Below are 16,886 nucleotides of genomic sequence, written 5' to 3' on the forward strand. Positions count from 1 at the left end.
GGGGATGTGGGACATATAGCCAGAGGGAATGTAGGTAAAAGGAGGGGTAAAGAGGCAGCACATTGGGGGGAGGAGGGCATTGGAGGGCTGGAGAGTAGGAATAGGGGGATGAGGGAGGGGTGTAACGCTGAGACGTGTCAGAAAAGGGCGCCTGGGCCTCCCTGTGGAATGTGGCCTGTCTGCCTCCCCAGAAAGAACAGAGCTGGAGAGAGGGAAGAGAGAGAGAAGAAAGGGAAGAGGGGGCGAAGACCAGTTCTGCCCCATCATCGAGGGGAGAGAGGAGGGAGGGAGGGGAGGGAAAACAAAGAGCGGAGTTATAGGGTGAGAGGAAGGAGAGGTGGAAAAGTGAGAGTGCAGCGTAGAGTGTATGGCACTTTGTTGAGGTGCTGGGCACGGGTGTAGACATGAAATGATGCATAGCAGAGGAGAAATGTAAGCAGGATAAATCCTAACAAACCTCAAAGTGTGTGTGTGTATGTGTGTGTGTGTGTGGCTGGGTGGAGGGTGCTCTGACGAGAACCAGGTGTCTTCAATTCTTGCCTTTTCCTTACGTCCCTCATCCCTTTTTTTTTTTTTTTTTTTTTTTAACAGATGTGAGTCCATACTTTAAGCACCGTCACTCCCCTCTCGCCTCTGTTCTCACCCATTCCTGTCTCCTCCTTTTCCCTCGCCATCAATTAATCGCCTCTGGTGTTCCAGCAGCTACAGTAGTAGCGGCTGGTGATGACGGGCGGAGAAGAGGGGAAAGTAGGAGGGAGGAGAAAGAAAGAGAGACTGTGACAAAAAGGTGCCATTTCCTCTTAGGAGTGCCACTTGTCGGTCGACTAAACCATCCACTGAGGGTTTTTTCCGCTTTCTCGTTCTCTCTGTCTTTTTCTCTCTCTTGCCTTTAACTCACTCTTACGTGCAAATAGAAAGTGAGAGGCAGATTGTAGCGGTGGTCTCCCTTCCCCGAAGGTTTAAAGGGAACATTGGTGGAGAAAAAGGCAGTCTTAGAAATTGGTTTGGAGCTTCGATCCCCACTCCCATTTGTCATGTTCTATTTTTTCCTCAACGCTTCCCTTTTTTGCTCTCTCACATGCACACAAACACACACACACACACACACACACACACACACACACACACACACACACACACATACTGACAATCTTTGTTTCTCTTCGTCTCTCATACACACACACACACACACAGGCAGTTATACACATGCACCAAGCTGATGTGAGTTAATGAAGGGTGTAATTAAGGAGCCACAGTGATGACTGGAGATTGGGGGAAGCCGATACAGATCTCAGATATACACAAACACTGATGATAGATAGCTGTTTTGTGTGTATGCACATGTGCAAGAGTGTGAGTTTGGGTTCGATGCCGGGAGTGCTTTGCGGACAGATGTGTGAGATAGGTGTGTGTGTGTTAATAGACGATGAGAGATGCTGGACGATTCAGATAACGTACGGCTTCCTGTTAGCTTGGCTAGACTGAGTAATTATGGCCTATATGGATGGAAGTGGGGAGGTTTTTGAGACATATGTGACTCTACAGCTTCGGCTGCCAGGCTGTTGCTAAATTATGGGAGGTGAATGTTGGTCACTCGGACAGTTATGTCCTGTTTGACCTCCAGCTATCCACTAGAGTTCACTTTCAGGTCAGCAGTGCAGAGGAGACGAAGGTGAAGGGGAGGCCGGAGGAGAGGAGGAGGTGGTAAAGGAAAAAAAAAAGACATTTTCAGACTAGTTTTCTGGTGTGTTAGTGCAGTGGGATTTAATTTAATAACATTATGCTTGAGTTTTGTGCATCTGCATGACAGGTTGTATTCCATGTGCGTCTGTGTCACTTTCCTGTCTGTCTGTATGTCTGTTTGCATGCATAACCCGTGTTTGTGTGTGTGTGTGTGTGTGTGTGTGTGTGTGTGTGTGTGTGTGTGTGTGTGTGTGTGTGTGTGTGTATGTATGTGTCCGTCTGTCGTGTGTGCGGGCCAGTAAATCAGTCCCAGACCTCTCTCCGAGTGCTGTCACCTCCTAAAAGCTTTCCCTAGGTCTGGGCCTGGCCTTCCTCTTTATGTCTGAGGTCAGTGTAGTTCACAGGTCACCAGAGGTCATGCTGAGACAGAGGAGGGGCAAGTTGGGTTGCCTAGCATTACAGAACACCCACTGCTGTTACCGTGGCGATACAAAGAGACCTATAGAACACCAACTTCCTCTGAGAGTCTTAAAAGCACCAGCAGCTCCCTGTATCTATCTTTTTTGACTTTTACTTCCGTTTTTCTCGTCTTGTCAGTCTTTCTATATTTGAATCTGTTTGTAGTGATTGATTAACACTCTTACCTGGTATTACGCACACAACGCTACAAACACACCTGGACGTACCAACCTTATGATCGGTAAAATGTTTCACATGACTACCCTTCCTCATATTCATCATTCAGTCACTTTTTCACACATTGAGTCCTAATTCTGAGATGCTGAGATGTTGTATTTATGAGCGCCCATAAAATTTTTTTTACTGCTTTTTCCAGCCAGGCCATTGAGTGTTGGAGAATCCACTGAGTGAGAGTTGGAGAGCAGATTTTTGTTCTCACTATTGATGTCCTTTCAAATCCTTCCTTTTGTATTCCTCCACTCTATGACCTCCGTATACACGATAATTCTCTAAATACAGCATAATGTTCTTGAGGCACAAACATGGTTTGACACGTTTCTGAAATCACAGCTAATAGATATGGTATCATTTTTAACATCTAGTCGACTAAAAATGTGAAATCTACATATCTATCAACAGTGTTGTGCATTAATGAGTTGAACTGAACGAATCAGTTTACAAATGATGAACGTGAACGTGAGCCGCCCACGTTTTACGACAGTTTTAGCTCACGTTTTGCAGTAGTTTTACGGCAGGCCGCGTAACCTTCTCCCTAGACGCGGCCCAGCTTGGCTGGTGCTGGCGGTACAGAGGGTACAGACGCATCTACTACTGCAAAAGCCAGTTTGTTCGAGCATTTGAAGCAGTTTTATGAACAAACAATTGAAGACTCAGACAGATTATATTTATATACAGATTTTAAATGTGACTAATGTCTTTGATTCTTCAATAGTATACAATAATTGAAAAAGAATATCGGCCTGTATTTATTTAAAAGAAATGGAACAAATGAATGTGAACTAGTTAATTTTCATCTGTATGAATTGAACTTTGAACTAGTTCTTTTTAAGTGTGTACTGCCACAACACTGCCTATCAATAAGGTTTATTGTCTAAGTTGTTCCACAGCAGAATGCTAGAAGGCTACAAGTCTTGTGGATAAAGAGGAGACGGACAGTAGACATGGTCCACCAGGCCAAATCAGCCAGCATGGACACAGTCACGGTTGGTTGACGCAACCAGCCAAGAGGCTCAGAGACAAGAATAGACAGATACCAGCAGAAGGAGAAGGACGTGTGTGTGTGTGTGTATGTGTGTGCGTGCATGCGTGCGTGCGTGTGTGTGTGTGTCCTGCTTCTGTTGTGGAGACTGAGTTATATACACACATATCCCTAGGCACCTGAAAGGGTTAGGTTGGGTTTGGTTGCCATGGGAGTGTTTGGAAGCACTTAGACTGACTGTGCTGTCAGGTAAATAACACACACATGTACACACACACACGCACACACACACACACATGAGCCGGGACGGACACTCTTCATGGAGAAGTTTTCTGAGGGTGAAAAAGTCGATTGTTGACTCTCACTCTTCAGAGGGTATCGCCACGGTGACCGAGCCCTTTTTTTTTTTTTAAGAGGTCATAGGTCAGCGAGCAAAGCTGCATGACCTCATTACTATTACTGGTCATGACACTGAGATGTGAGTCTGTGTCTATATGTGTGTGTGTGTGCCTGTTCTCATTGTTGACCGTCTACTGCTTTCTCTGTCAAAAAGCAACAGCCATAATTGGTTTTAATTGACAGCTGCTCTGATGCACAGTTTCATAGTTCATTAGGGGAGAGGCACTCAGCATTAGTTTACAACTACCCCGCCCACACAGGTCACACAAAAGCCTCATATCTTGGTCCTTGTCGCCTCTCTTTTCTCAAAGTCCCTACTTCTTCATTCCCTCACTCCGGACTAACAGAAAGAGACAGACACCGAGTGGGGAACGAGAGATAGTAAAGAGTAAAGACAAAATGTGCAACGCTTACAAGGCTGCTAGGCAAGTAGTTACCCTGGAAACAGTCGAGAGCCCGGGATGCACACAATGAACACACACATATACACACCACGCACACAATAGCAGCAGAGGCCTAAAGTGTTGCTAATTAGCTAGTCTGTGCTGGTTCTTTGTGTGAGCCATTTTAAAGGAGAGATTAGAGTCAACAGGGAGGAGGAGAGGAATGTAGCTCCTCTCTCTCTCGTTCTTTCGCTGGCTTTCTTCTCCAGCTCTGAGACTGTGCGTGACGGCGTTTTTCTACCTGATTGACAGGATTGCGTTTGTTGTCTTGTTAGTGAAGTTTTCCATAACTCAGACCATGTGAAAGTATTTAGTACAGTGAAACTACATTTGAGGTAAAGTACTGTAGCACTTGGAGTTATGAGATAAATCTTAAAAATTGACATCAGCAAATAATAAACTTGTTTTTCTTGCTCTCTTTTATTCAATTTAAGTAACATAACAATGTGTTAATGAAAATTTAATCTCTCCCCACTTTTTTAAAACGTAGATGCCAAAAATGCTGCAGTAAAATTATGCCTATTCAAAGATAGTTTTCCTAATGGGAAAAAAAAGTATTTTATATGAACACTTACTCACTGTTTTCATTGCTTCATAATTCATTGCTTCATTGCTTCATAATTAATACCAGAAAGGTTCTATTATGTAAACTACTCATTGGTAGTGACAATGAAGGTAAAAAAAAATTTGTGTGCGCATGACTGCATCCAGTATGGAAGGTCAAAGCTGAACCATGCTGCAAAATCGCCTTATCATAGTAAAGTTTGGGTTATAGAATTGTGTTTACTTTTGTTAGCACTTCCAAATTAATTGGTTTAGTTAATACGGATAAACTGCAGACTGGCAGCTAAAAACCTGTGTGATTGTTCCAGCTGTTTTCTAGCACAATCACCCCTTTGCTGAATCTCTAAATATTAATCTTTAGTAAGACAAGATAAAGTCTTAAATAAAGTCTTAGTGACAGAATCAAATCAATAAAAGTAAGATCCTTGTCAAAAAAAAAGTTTAACAAGAGGAGAGAAAGAATAGAAAATTGTACTGGGCTTGGAGTTATTTTAAATTGAAAAATGTGCCTGTTAACATCTGGATGGATTGATCCTCTAACTAAATCACATAGTCTAGCGCACGTACACTCACACACTTCCCCATTTTCCTTTTATAGAACACACCCCAGCACTTCTTCTCATTTGGGGAAGTTAAAGGTTTTGCGCTTGTTTAGAAGCTTAACTTCTTCGTACAGCAGCCAGCCTTTGTTGTGCTTGCCCACTTCCGGTGTTTGTGTGCGTGCGTGTGTGTGGTAAGGGTGGGTGTGAGGGTGTGTCCATCTCCGTCTCCACAGCCACAACCAGGTGTGAAAACCCTCTGAACCAAAAACATGAAAGAGTTTTATTTCCATCGAAGCGGGCAGGCAGACTAATACTTTTGCAGGCCGCTGAGTAGGAACGCGTTTTTCTGTTTAACCAACAGGCGTCTTTATGTGTGTATGTCTGTGTATGCATGTGCACATGGCAGACAGTCTCTGTTTGTGTATGTATGTGTTTTCCCTCTGTCTCCTGTGCTGAGTCTTGGCAGTGTCTTGCATGTGTTATTAGTTTGATTTTTTTTTTTTTTTTTGGGTTATTAATAATAACAGTTAAACGGTTTCCATATGTGAGGCCTGGTTGCCAGGCTAGTGCTATCCTCATCATGGGCTAGCCGCGCACAGTCTCCCCTCTCAGGAGTTGCTCTTGTTGGGCAGGAGAAGCAGCTTAAACCCTGGAGGTCACCCAACTAAGACCTAACACCTAAGTGGCCTTGTCTTCCCAGGAGCATGACCAAACTACTTAACTGTCTTACCTTATACAAGATGAGGGCTAAATATTACAAGGTACGCTGTGTGTGTGTCTGTGTCTGTGTGTGTGTGTGTGTGTGTGAGTGCGTGTTTTCCGCTGTGAGTGAGACCTTCCTCTCTTGCCAAACGAGCTGTGTTGAAAACCACAGGGAAACTGCATATGTGTATATAATGTATGACGTGTATTTGTGTGTGTGTGTGTGTGTGTGTGTGTGTGTGAGCGTGAGCGAGGAAACTGCTGTAGAGCTATTTGCCATCAATTAGCCGCCTGGACTGAGATGAGGCCTACAGTACAGAGGGAGCTGCTTTTATATTCTCAGGAAAAGAGTTCCTCTCCTAATTGTCTATCTCTCGATGCCCTTTTCCTTTCACTTAACAGAGAAAAGCTGACATCTCCTTAGGAAGATTTTTTTCTGTGTGTGTGTGTGTGTGTGTGTGTGTGTGTGTGTGTGTGTGTGCGCGCACGCGCGCGCGCACATGATGATGAATTGTGTCATGATATAGAGCAGTCCTGGGTATTCAGTCAGCTCCTTTTTATGGCCGTGCGTATACCCCTGTGAATCAATAGAAACATTAGATGAGTGTAGGGACATAGTTGAAGGGGAGAGGTTTTCTCATTTCACAAAACAGTTTTGAACTGAAGAGAACCATCTGGAAAACGGCAGGGTCCCCGGAGTTTAGAACAGGTCCCTTTTGTGAAAAATAGGATGTGAAAAAAAAAAAAATCTAAAATCAGCCAGGGTTTTCAAACATTACGGCATATTTTGAAGTTCTTTTGGAGTTTGTGAGTTTTTATGGCGTTGGCTCTTGAACGCGGTCTTTCCTCTCTTTAATGGTCAGTCTGGGCCCAGACAAGCTTGCTTCAGCCGTTTTAAAACCTCAGCTCTCGAACGGTGCCTTTATATTGCGGAAACATTACATTAAATAGCTGAACGGGATTGCGGCTGGCTGGTATTTCTGAAGGTGTCCCAGATAGTTCCAGCTCGACGGCGGCCTAAACAGATTGAGGTATTCAGCACCGCTCTCAAAGCTCATATATTGGTGGACAACTGGTTTGAAGTCCACGTTGCTATGAGCGAAAACAAATGGCAGGAAAGCTGGTGAAGGGACGCCGGAAAGACCTGATTAATACCAGAAAAAGAGAAGGCGTACGTGAGGAAGAGTTGGAGGAAAGGGGCGAACTCTTGGCAGCGCATAGTTTATTTGTAACCCACCATGAAATTGAACGGCTTTAGCAGGCTTTGCTTTAGGCTGCCCCTTACCCCTATATGTTTACCCCCTGGAAACCCCTGATCTGTCCTAAATATATATACTACTCCCTGCTTCCCTTCCCCCTTTGATCTATAGTAAATCTGCATCAAACTTTAAAGAGTTACAATATGATGTGAAATCAGTGCATTTTGGCAAATTAGCTCTTCCATTGTTGCATCCACCATAAACAAATTAAGAATGTTTTTTTTTTTTTACAATAGTACTGTTAGTGCTGATGTTTCTCCAGTTATATTAAAACCACATTTTCTTATTTCTTATTTATTCTTATTTCTAAAAATAAACAGATGTTGCTACCTGTTCAGCAGACCTCTCTCCTGTCTCCTTTGCATGCTACAGAGCAACTTACATTTTTGCCCAAACATAATCCTGCAAATTTCCCAATAAATTTAACGTCTGGAGGAAAATATGAGCATCATTGAAATCAGCTGCTGCAGTGTTACGTTGGGATAAAAACTTTCAGACTTTGGCCTTGATGGTGCATGATTAACAACCACAACAAGTTACGAGACTGTCAATCTCCTCAGCTTTTCCCAGTAACTACACAAAACCGTATAAGGTAGATACTGATTTTTATTATTTAAAATGCTACGTGCTACAAATCTATTATAACCATCCCTTAAATGTTTAGGTTTTAATTGTAAATGCAGCGTTACCTTTACCCGCTCCCACAGCTGCTGTCACGGTAGTGAGTGTTTGTTTGACAGTAAAGGGAAGGCGAGGGTCCTCTCATAAGGCCAACAGCTGCATTCACAAAGTTTGCTTTCCATTGGTAGGCCTGGACAATCTATTTTAGGCCTCCGTCTAACCCATATCTCCTCTCAGAATTTACTGTGGTGAAAAAGGGTATGGGTAACAGATTTCTTGAGAGGGGAGAGGGGAGGGGGCAGGGCACAAGACAGACAGAATACTTGGATAGATGCCAGCCAAACTTTTGTGAGTTATACATTATATGGAGAGGCGTAGTGAGGGCAAGAGACAGATCGGGTGATGTAGACGGAGAGAAAGAAAGTAGGAGTGATCTGGGAAAGCACTCTGGTTTTTGTGGTGACTGACAGTGATGCATTTGATACATGAGATTCCACCGCGGGTGTAACCAAGCCTTCATTCAAAAATGCCCCAAAGTCACCTCTTCAGTAATCTGACTTTGTGCACAGTGTGTGTGTGTGTGTGTGTGTGTGTGTGTGTGTGTGTGTGTGTGTGTGTGTGTGTGTGTGTGTGTATATGTGTGTGGGTGTAAATACTGGGCCAGCCTCTGAAGGCAGGTGAGCTGGTACAGTACTGTGTATCATCATCCTTTTAACAAATTTACATGCTTTGTAGATTGTGTTACATCTGTTCAGTCTTGTTTCATCTTCGTCTCTGATCATGATTCCCCCTGAGTATCCAGAGAAAGAGAGGGAATCAAAGATGAGAGATTTAGAGGAGGAAAAACTAGAGAGTAGAAAATACCGAGCCAAGAGGAGAGAGTGAATTAAAGTCGTAGGTGGGAGGCTTTATTGGAGTTTCAAGGTGTTTTTTGGTGCCGAAGTGAAGAGGCGCAGTGCACATGGATACAAGGGATCATCGAGGTGACCCGTGAGGATGGCAGCATCGATGCAGCTTTAGCTCGGCTTTCGGCTTCAATGACAACCCTCAAGAAAGGAGATATAGGGGAAAAGGGAAGTAAGAGTAAAAAAAAAAAAAGAAGAGGATCCACCGCTCCTTTCTGCACCCGGTTTCTCCCACTGATCCAAAATCAGAGAGCATGCAGGCTTGTAGAGAAGCAGCAGGGTGTGACAAGCTCTGTTCTACGTCTTCACCTTGTATCTATCTACCCGTCTCTCCATCTATCGTTCTCTCAAGGGGAAGAAAAGGGATAGAGGAGTGGAGATGCAGTGCATTACAAGCGTCTCTTCCCAGGCTGCTGAGCTTGTAAGGCAGACAGGGGATACTTGTTTGGCACAGTAGAGATGTGAAACATCTGAATCACTTGCTTAGTCTAGCCTGGTTTAGCTCTGACGTGGACAGATGAAAACATGAGCCTCTCACTCACCCTTACTTTGTGCTCCTTTCTTTTTTTCTTTTGCACTCTCTTCTTCTTGGTCTAAGAGTGAAGAAATCTGATACCACCTGCCTCCCCCTTGCCCTTCCTAACTCCTTACCCTCCTCCTCCTCCTCCTCCTCCTCCTCCTTCTCCCCCAAGGACAGCCCACTGTCTGCCCCGGGGGCTGTTTATCTATGGGGGGAGGTGGGGAGGAGAGGGTAGAAGGGGGACGGGTTTGTTTCGTTTCGGCCGTCAACAATGGACCTCAGTCAGTGCTGACGGATTACTCCAACATATGGTACCCACCTGTCTCTCTTTCTCTCTCTCTCTCCCTCTCCTTCTCTCTCTCTCTCTCTCTCTCTCTGTCTTCCCCCTCCTCCCCCTTCCCCCTCCGTCTGTTTAGATTTCTTTGCTTATTCCTGCGTTCTCTCTCCCTGTCTCACCCAAACACACTGGGCGGATTAGAGGCCAGATTCATCACACACGCAGACCTGTTTGCTTTAGCAACCTGAGCCAAGCACAAGCACACACACACACACACACACACACACACACACACACACACACACACACACACACACACACAGACACACACACATGCATTCACGTACATCTATCTAAGGAGGCCTAGCCTTGTTACATGTTGGTTGTTACTTTTTTTCCTCATCTGAGATTCAACTCGTATCTTGACATCTCAGCCATGGTAGGTGTGCACATACAGACACACTCACATACCCACCGCAAGATCATAATACACACGCAGCAAAATTACATTTCTATCCATTTCTTCTAATGGATTCTCTAACTGCCCCATCAACCCTCCCTCCTTACAAAGAAACATAGTTGTCAGCCATTTTTCGGGAAACCTGTTAAGGAGAGAAAGTAGCATTACGGTACGTGTGTGTGTGAGTGTGTGTGTGTGTGTGTGTGTGTGTGTGTGTGTGTGTGTGTGTGTGTGTGTGTGACCCTGCTGAATTAAAAAATGCACTGTTATTAAAGGCTGTGTCAGAGGCGATGATTTACAGAGGGGAGCGATGACAAGTCAGAAGAACTCACACACTGAACTGACACACACACACACACACACACACACACACACAAACTCACACTGTGCTCTCAGGCCTCCAAGCTGAGCAGTGACCTCCTCACCCCTCCTTCCCCTTCCTCCTCCTCCTCCCTCCCTCTCTCACTCTAATAAAACCTGTCTGACACCACTGATGTGTGTATATGTGTGTGTGGGTGTGTGTGTGTGCGCGCGTGTGTGTGTGCGCTCCGCGGCAGCACAAAGACTCTGTTGTTGGGCCTCCCTCTTAGGCCTCCCTCATATTTTCTTTAAAGGTGCAGTGCGCCCCCAAGAATGCCACAGGGGGAGCAGGGAGTTGGGGTTGGGGAAGTCTAGGTGGAGCTGGTGTGTGTGTGTGTGTGTGTGTGTATAAAGGTGGGTGAGTGAGTGTAGGGGGGGCATTCTTTACAATGCTACAGCTAACCCAGGTCACAGAGAAAAAAGCAAGAAGTGAATGTGAAGAGGAGAAATGAAAAGGAAGGGTCAAAGAAGAGGAGTGCTTCTTGACAAAGTAGATATGAGAGAGTTTGGCTCCAGTTGGTGCCTTCTCTCTCTCTCTCTCTCTCTCTCTCTCTCTCTCTCTCTCTCTCTCTCGCTCTCTCTTTCCCTTCATTTAGAGCAGTGAGGTAACATCACTCCATTTTCTTGTAGACAATCTAATACAGTATATAAGAAAATAAAAGAGGAGGTGAGGGAGATGAATATGTTTCCTGAGCTGAGTCCATTATCTTCTATACTGGAACAACCAATGGTGTATTATCACTCTTATACCGTGGTGAAAACCACGGTATAAGAGCTGTGTTTGAGGATGATAATTTCCTTTTCATTTTTTCATTATTGTTAACTGACTTTCAGTAGAATTGTGTCCCGATGATATGATTAAGTTTTACAAATATTTGATGCCAGAAATATTGTAAGTAAATTAGATTGAGGTTTACATGAAAAACAAGGGTATGCCGTGGCAATGCATAACAGTGGGACACAATTCACTCCACTGAACATCACTTTATAAAATAAAGAGATTGCAATTTTTCTATATGTATCGTAGATGCAAAAACTCTTATTAACGTTGCCCAGTCCTCAGCTGCTCTGAATTCCAGTTTTAATGGACACCTGTCAGCCAGCACTGAACATTTTTCTCTTGTGGTTATGGGACAATATTTAGAAATATCATCTTTACAATAGCTAATTTGCAATAGTTTTGCCTCTTACCTGTGTGGCACATTTGAATAATCCGGTATCACAATGCAGACGTTGTTTAAATATCTAGAGAATCACATGCTTCATTAGTAGTTCTTGTCTCCCTCGTATACACACACACATCCATGAATACAGGCATAGGAGAGGAGACAGGCATCACCTCTGCTTGGTTGTAGCGTTTATGAAAGCCATAAATGGCTCTTTAATATAGTGGTAATCAGGGTGGTAATTTGGGTGGAATTGTCCCTTATTGTTGCCAGACATGCCTCCTCAACTCCTGCCAACACACACGCATGCACACACACACACACACACGGACAAACACACACTCTCACTCTTGGGCAGACAGGGTGTTCAAGGAGTAATTCACACCACATGCCAACAAACTGGGCGGTTGTGTTTTTTTTTTTTTTTGGTGTTTCTATGTGTGTGTACGTATGTCTGTTCCTGCTTTAATGCTGAGGTCAAACCAGTAAATGGGAGGGGGTTCCCAAGATTTTTGTTAAAGCGTTAAAATACATGTGTGTGTACGTATGCGTGTGTGTTTGTATAGGCACATCCACAGCCACGTCTGTGTGTGTGTGTGTGTGTGTGTGTGTGTGTGTGTGTGTGTGTGTGTGTTTTAATTGCGGTCTCAGCAAAAGTAGCAAGTGTGCTCTCGATACAGATGGTTTTCATCACTCTGACTGCACAGAGAACTTCTCTCTTTTTCTGTCTCCCTCTAATCTCCCCACTCTGTTTTTGTAATTAAACATTACTTAATGTACCCGAGCTTCTAATTTGACAAATCATTAAATATGTGACAATTTACAGTAAGTGCGTGTCTGCACTATTTCACAGTGTTACAGTTTTCACAAGTTGTGAAATGATGCAAAGCTACAGGAGAGAAAAAAAAACTGATTTCTCATACTGCATGGTTGAGTAAGAGCTTCCATGGTAAAGAACATCCTTCATTCTGGCCGTTAATTTGCGGTGTGCTCACACACACACACACACACACACACACACACTCACACGCATGCACGTACACACACACACAAACACACACACACATACACACACACAGACTTTCATAAATCAATATTTACTAAGGAACCTTTCCCCTTTTGAGTCAGAGGAAGCAAATGTGCATCCTGCTGTCTCCCCTCTCACACCCCTCTGTCATGAGGTTGTGCTTGCGTGTGTGTATCTGGTGTGTGTGTGTGTGTGTGTGTGTGTGTGTGTTACAAGCTGCTCTGCACTTACAGTAAGCGCGAAGCAGCTCGTGTGTTATGACATGAATGTTTTCTTGTTTTGTTTTCGGAGACTTTAAGAGATTCCAACGAAAATGGCCATTCCTCAGGGGCTGATTTGTCTTGATGACAGAGAGCTTGAGTCTTTAACACAGCAACGAGAAACACAGCAAAGAATAGAGAGAAATATTATGAGACTGTGAAAGACAGTTTATAATACAATTAAGGGCGAGGAGGAAGGTAGTGGGAACAAAGGAGATGAGGAGAGACAGTGGGAGGGATAGCTGAGGTAACATTGTCGAAAGGATGAATCGGCAGCACTCAAGGGCAGAGTGAACGAATGAAGACAGAGAACTAGAGAGCGATGGTGTTACTGGCTTGAATAGACAGCACTGGAGGGCAGAAAGGAGAGAAATGGGAAGAGGAGGGGGGGGGCAGAGAGGTGGGCGGTGGTTAGTCACAGCTCTTTAGGGCACATCAGGGCAAATGGTTCCTTACATCACTCTGACACACGCAAACACAGAGCAACTGACACACATGAAGATATGCTGACACACTTTTGCCTCAGAGGATGTGGAAAAGCCACTTTGCACCTTCCTCCGAAAAGAGAGGAGGTGGAGGAGGAGAAGGAAAAGAGGCATGGAAGAGAGAGAGAGAAACAAAGAATGGAAAGAGGAGATGGCGAGAGATTGGAGTTAAAGAAGTTTTTGAATGAGTTGGGATTCAGTCACGTAGACACACACACACACACACACACACACACAAGTGCAGATACAAATACTTGAGCATACTGTGTGTGCCAGGCGGACGTCTCAGGTTGAGGAAATCAGACCTGACAGCTTGGCAAAAGAGAGGGTGTAGAAAGTGGCCAGTATGAGAGAGTGTTTTTGTTTTTGTCTTTTATCTAAATTGAAAAAGTTTGAACGCACACATGTGCACTTCTTTTTTTTTTTTTTTTAATGTTGATGTGAAAGGTGTGTTATTTTATGAGTGTGTTGTTGTATTTAACTCCTGAAAATATTTGACTGTATGTGAATGATGAACATGTAGTCATCTCTATTTCTCACTCGTAGGCGCTCCAGGCAGCCAGACAGTTCCTCCTCCAGCAGGCCTCTGGACTCAACTCCCCTGGCAGCAACGAGGTCAAACAGAGCCCTGTGCAGGTCAGAGCGCACGCACACACACACACACACACACACACACACACACACACACACACACACGGATACAAAACCCAAGTGTTACTTTGTCAGAATCTGTATATTATTAAGTCCCTGGCTGCTGCAGCTTCGCCTTCACCAACCTGCCACGTCAACTACAGTGTGTGATATAGGCGCATACTTTTCGCTCCCTTTCTCTTTTCTGTCTGTGTCTCTCTCTTTCTGTGAGTGCCTGTGTGGGTCATTGTTAGTGTGTGTGTGTGTGTGTGTGTGTGTGTGTGTGTGTGTGTGTGAATGAGGTCTTTGTAGTGATTGGGTAGCGAGCTGTTTTCAGAGGTGAATTCCACAGTAAGCAGAGAGAGTGGGGTTAGCTGGAGTGCAGGATCCCCACTGAATGACACTTGAGGAGACACACACACACACACACACACACACACACACACACATACATTACAGCTATCAGTGTATGCTGATAAATATCACACGTGACATTACCTCTGGCGGTTCTTTACAATTATGTGATGTGCAGAGTGCATGCACAAGTGTGATTTGTAGCTGTGTCTCATATCAATAAAGTGGGGCCATGGGTCTACTAGAGCAGCAAGCAGTCTGGCTATTGCACTGCTCTTCTCATTAACGTGCCACATGATAAACAGACAGCTGGACCATCACAGTGTGGAGAATGAAGAAAGAGATGGAAGAGAGAGGAAGACGGATACAAGTCAGAGGCAGGGATAAGGTCAGATTTCATTTGCAGCGTCTGAAGCCAGTGAGGTGCTCATGGTAAAAAAACAAAAAAAAAAATCTTTTCACATGTAAAAGTAATAAAAATGTGTAGGACATCTAGGTAGAAGGAAGTTCTTTTTTTGCAGCTTTGTTTTACAATGATATGCTTCAAATGACACCTGCAAATAATAAAACATAAAATCCATGCTTCATGGAAGCATTTTCATTTGTTCTCATAAATATTTGGTGTTGGGTCATGTTTTTCCAGGAAAACCCCCCTGGTGCACAGAAACTGCCTTTTATATTTCCGGCAGCAGCAAGCTGGGTTTGTTTGGAATAAACAGAGGAAGAGCTGGGTGTTTACCATGAACAGCAGTGGTCTACATGACAAAGCAGAAAAAGAAAAACTAAGCTCACATGAAACTTAAATGGCATCTAAAGAAAGTCCAAAAGAAAAAAGATTTTGCACTGTCGGCTTCACAGATTTAATTGCCCAGTGATCTCTGGGAAGTGCAAAAAATGCCACAGAAATAATGACTACTTATTACTGAAGATGTCAAAAATGAAATCAAACGTTAAAAAAGGGGATCTTGTGGATTACACTTTAATCAAAACCTGAATTGGAATCAGAATCACTATTTACTTTGGATAGAAACTGACAGTTGTAGAAATTACATGGTGACTTTGAGAAGGCAGGAGAATGAAATAATGATTAAAGATTAAAGTTGCATTTATTCTTTAAATCATTCATCATCAATAATGGTGCATACATAGCCTCAACTGATATTCACTAGTTCAGCTGATCACTCAAACTCTCTGACCTACAGAAGTGTCACCTCTGTCTCTGGATAGCCGTCCCATACCATTTTCAGACCGACACACATGGTATGAATCCACATTGATCCAGATGGGTCAGCGTCTGTGATCAGACCCTCTTCCTGACCTGGGTCAGATGCATGTCGGAAACCGCTCGGCTTTGGTCAGCAGGTTGGGAATATAATTAAAATGTCACAGATGTTTGAACATTTTTTACTTCCTGACTCCTCTTAAAAAAAGCTAAAAAAGATAGAGAGTGGGGAAGTAAGAGAAAAACCAACATGTCGGGGGAGGAAGTGAAACTGAAAGTTAACATGTAATGTGTAAATCTGTTGTTTAGCGTGGAGATGTTGAAGAACTTCTGTCGAGTCTCTCTGAATGTTGTCGGGATTAAACTGTGACAGCAGTCTCACATGAATGGGATCAAACGCAGGTCAAATGCACATTTAGTTGACCCACCTCATACACACATGTCTGATATCAAAAGAAGTATTACCTTCCACTGCCTCCTCTTTCTCTCTCTCTCTGTCAAACACACACACACACACACACACTCTCTCACACACATACACACACACACAGCACTCTCCCCCTTCTCTACTCTCTCCATCTCTGTCTTGTTTGTCTTGTTTGTTGGTGCCTGGCCTGGCTACCCTTGCTGTACTCTCCAGGGCATCTACACTACATCTCTGTTGTCTGAGCTGTCAGCTCACATGGCCCCACACACCCTGCCAACACACAGACATACACATGGATTTACTTTCGTGTGTGTGTGTGTGTGTGTGTGTGTGTGTGTGTGTTTGTCTGTGCTTGGATCCTCACAGACAGAAACACAGCCACAAACACCGAATCACAAAGCGCAGGCCAGTTGTTGTTTGTGTACCCGTGTGTAGCAGCAGCACTTAAGCTGAGTACACTTCACAACAAACCTGGCTACTAAGGTGGCACGTAGAAATTTCTCAAGAACTGTAATTTCCAGCTTTATGATCATTCTTAAATCGCAGAAATTGCCCTCAGCTGCTGTAAGTGAAGCAATCATCATCTGTCGGCCACAGGGAGGGTGAGTGAGCGAGGGAGTGAGTGAAGCCAGACATTTAATCTGGTCATTTCTAAAGGTGGCAGTAAGTGACTGTACAGTGACACAGTGGCTCACATCAGGCACAAAATGGCCGTCCTCAGGTTGGCTCCTGCTGGGCTGCTCTCACACATGCAAATGAGCCTCAGCCAATAATGAGATCTTTAGGAGCTCGATAATTAGATTTTTCCCTTCTCTCTAAGGGAGAACGACAAAGGCAGACAGGGAGCGCGGGAAGACTTCTTTTCGTGTCTTGACTTCTACGCCTTGGTCTGCGCTGACAAG

The 16,886-nt window shown here is 44.1% G+C and overlaps 1 protein-coding gene across 2 annotated transcripts in view; it reads left to right on the forward strand.

Annotated features, from left to right (window-relative positions):
• The window catches only part of foxp4 (forkhead box P4), a 96,876-nt gene that overhangs the window by 38,229 nt on the left and 41,761 nt on the right, over positions 1–16,886 (forward strand). For both annotated transcript variants that reach the window (XM_023423485.2, XM_087178573.1), the window contains exon 3: positions 13,898–13,987. In XM_023423485.2, coding sequence (XP_023279253.1) covers positions 13,898–13,987 — 90 coding nt within the window. The remainder of the gene's footprint in view (positions 1–13,897; positions 13,988–16,886) is intronic.

The sequence above is a fragment of the Seriola lalandi genome, unplaced genomic scaffold (assembly GCF_002814215.2).
Source record: "Seriola lalandi dorsalis isolate HSWRI2012SDOR001 ecotype SW California unplaced genomic scaffold, Sedor1 jcf7180002054692, whole genome shotgun sequence".
Classification (NCBI taxonomy): Eukaryota; Metazoa; Chordata; class Actinopteri; order Carangiformes; family Carangidae; genus Seriola; species Seriola lalandi.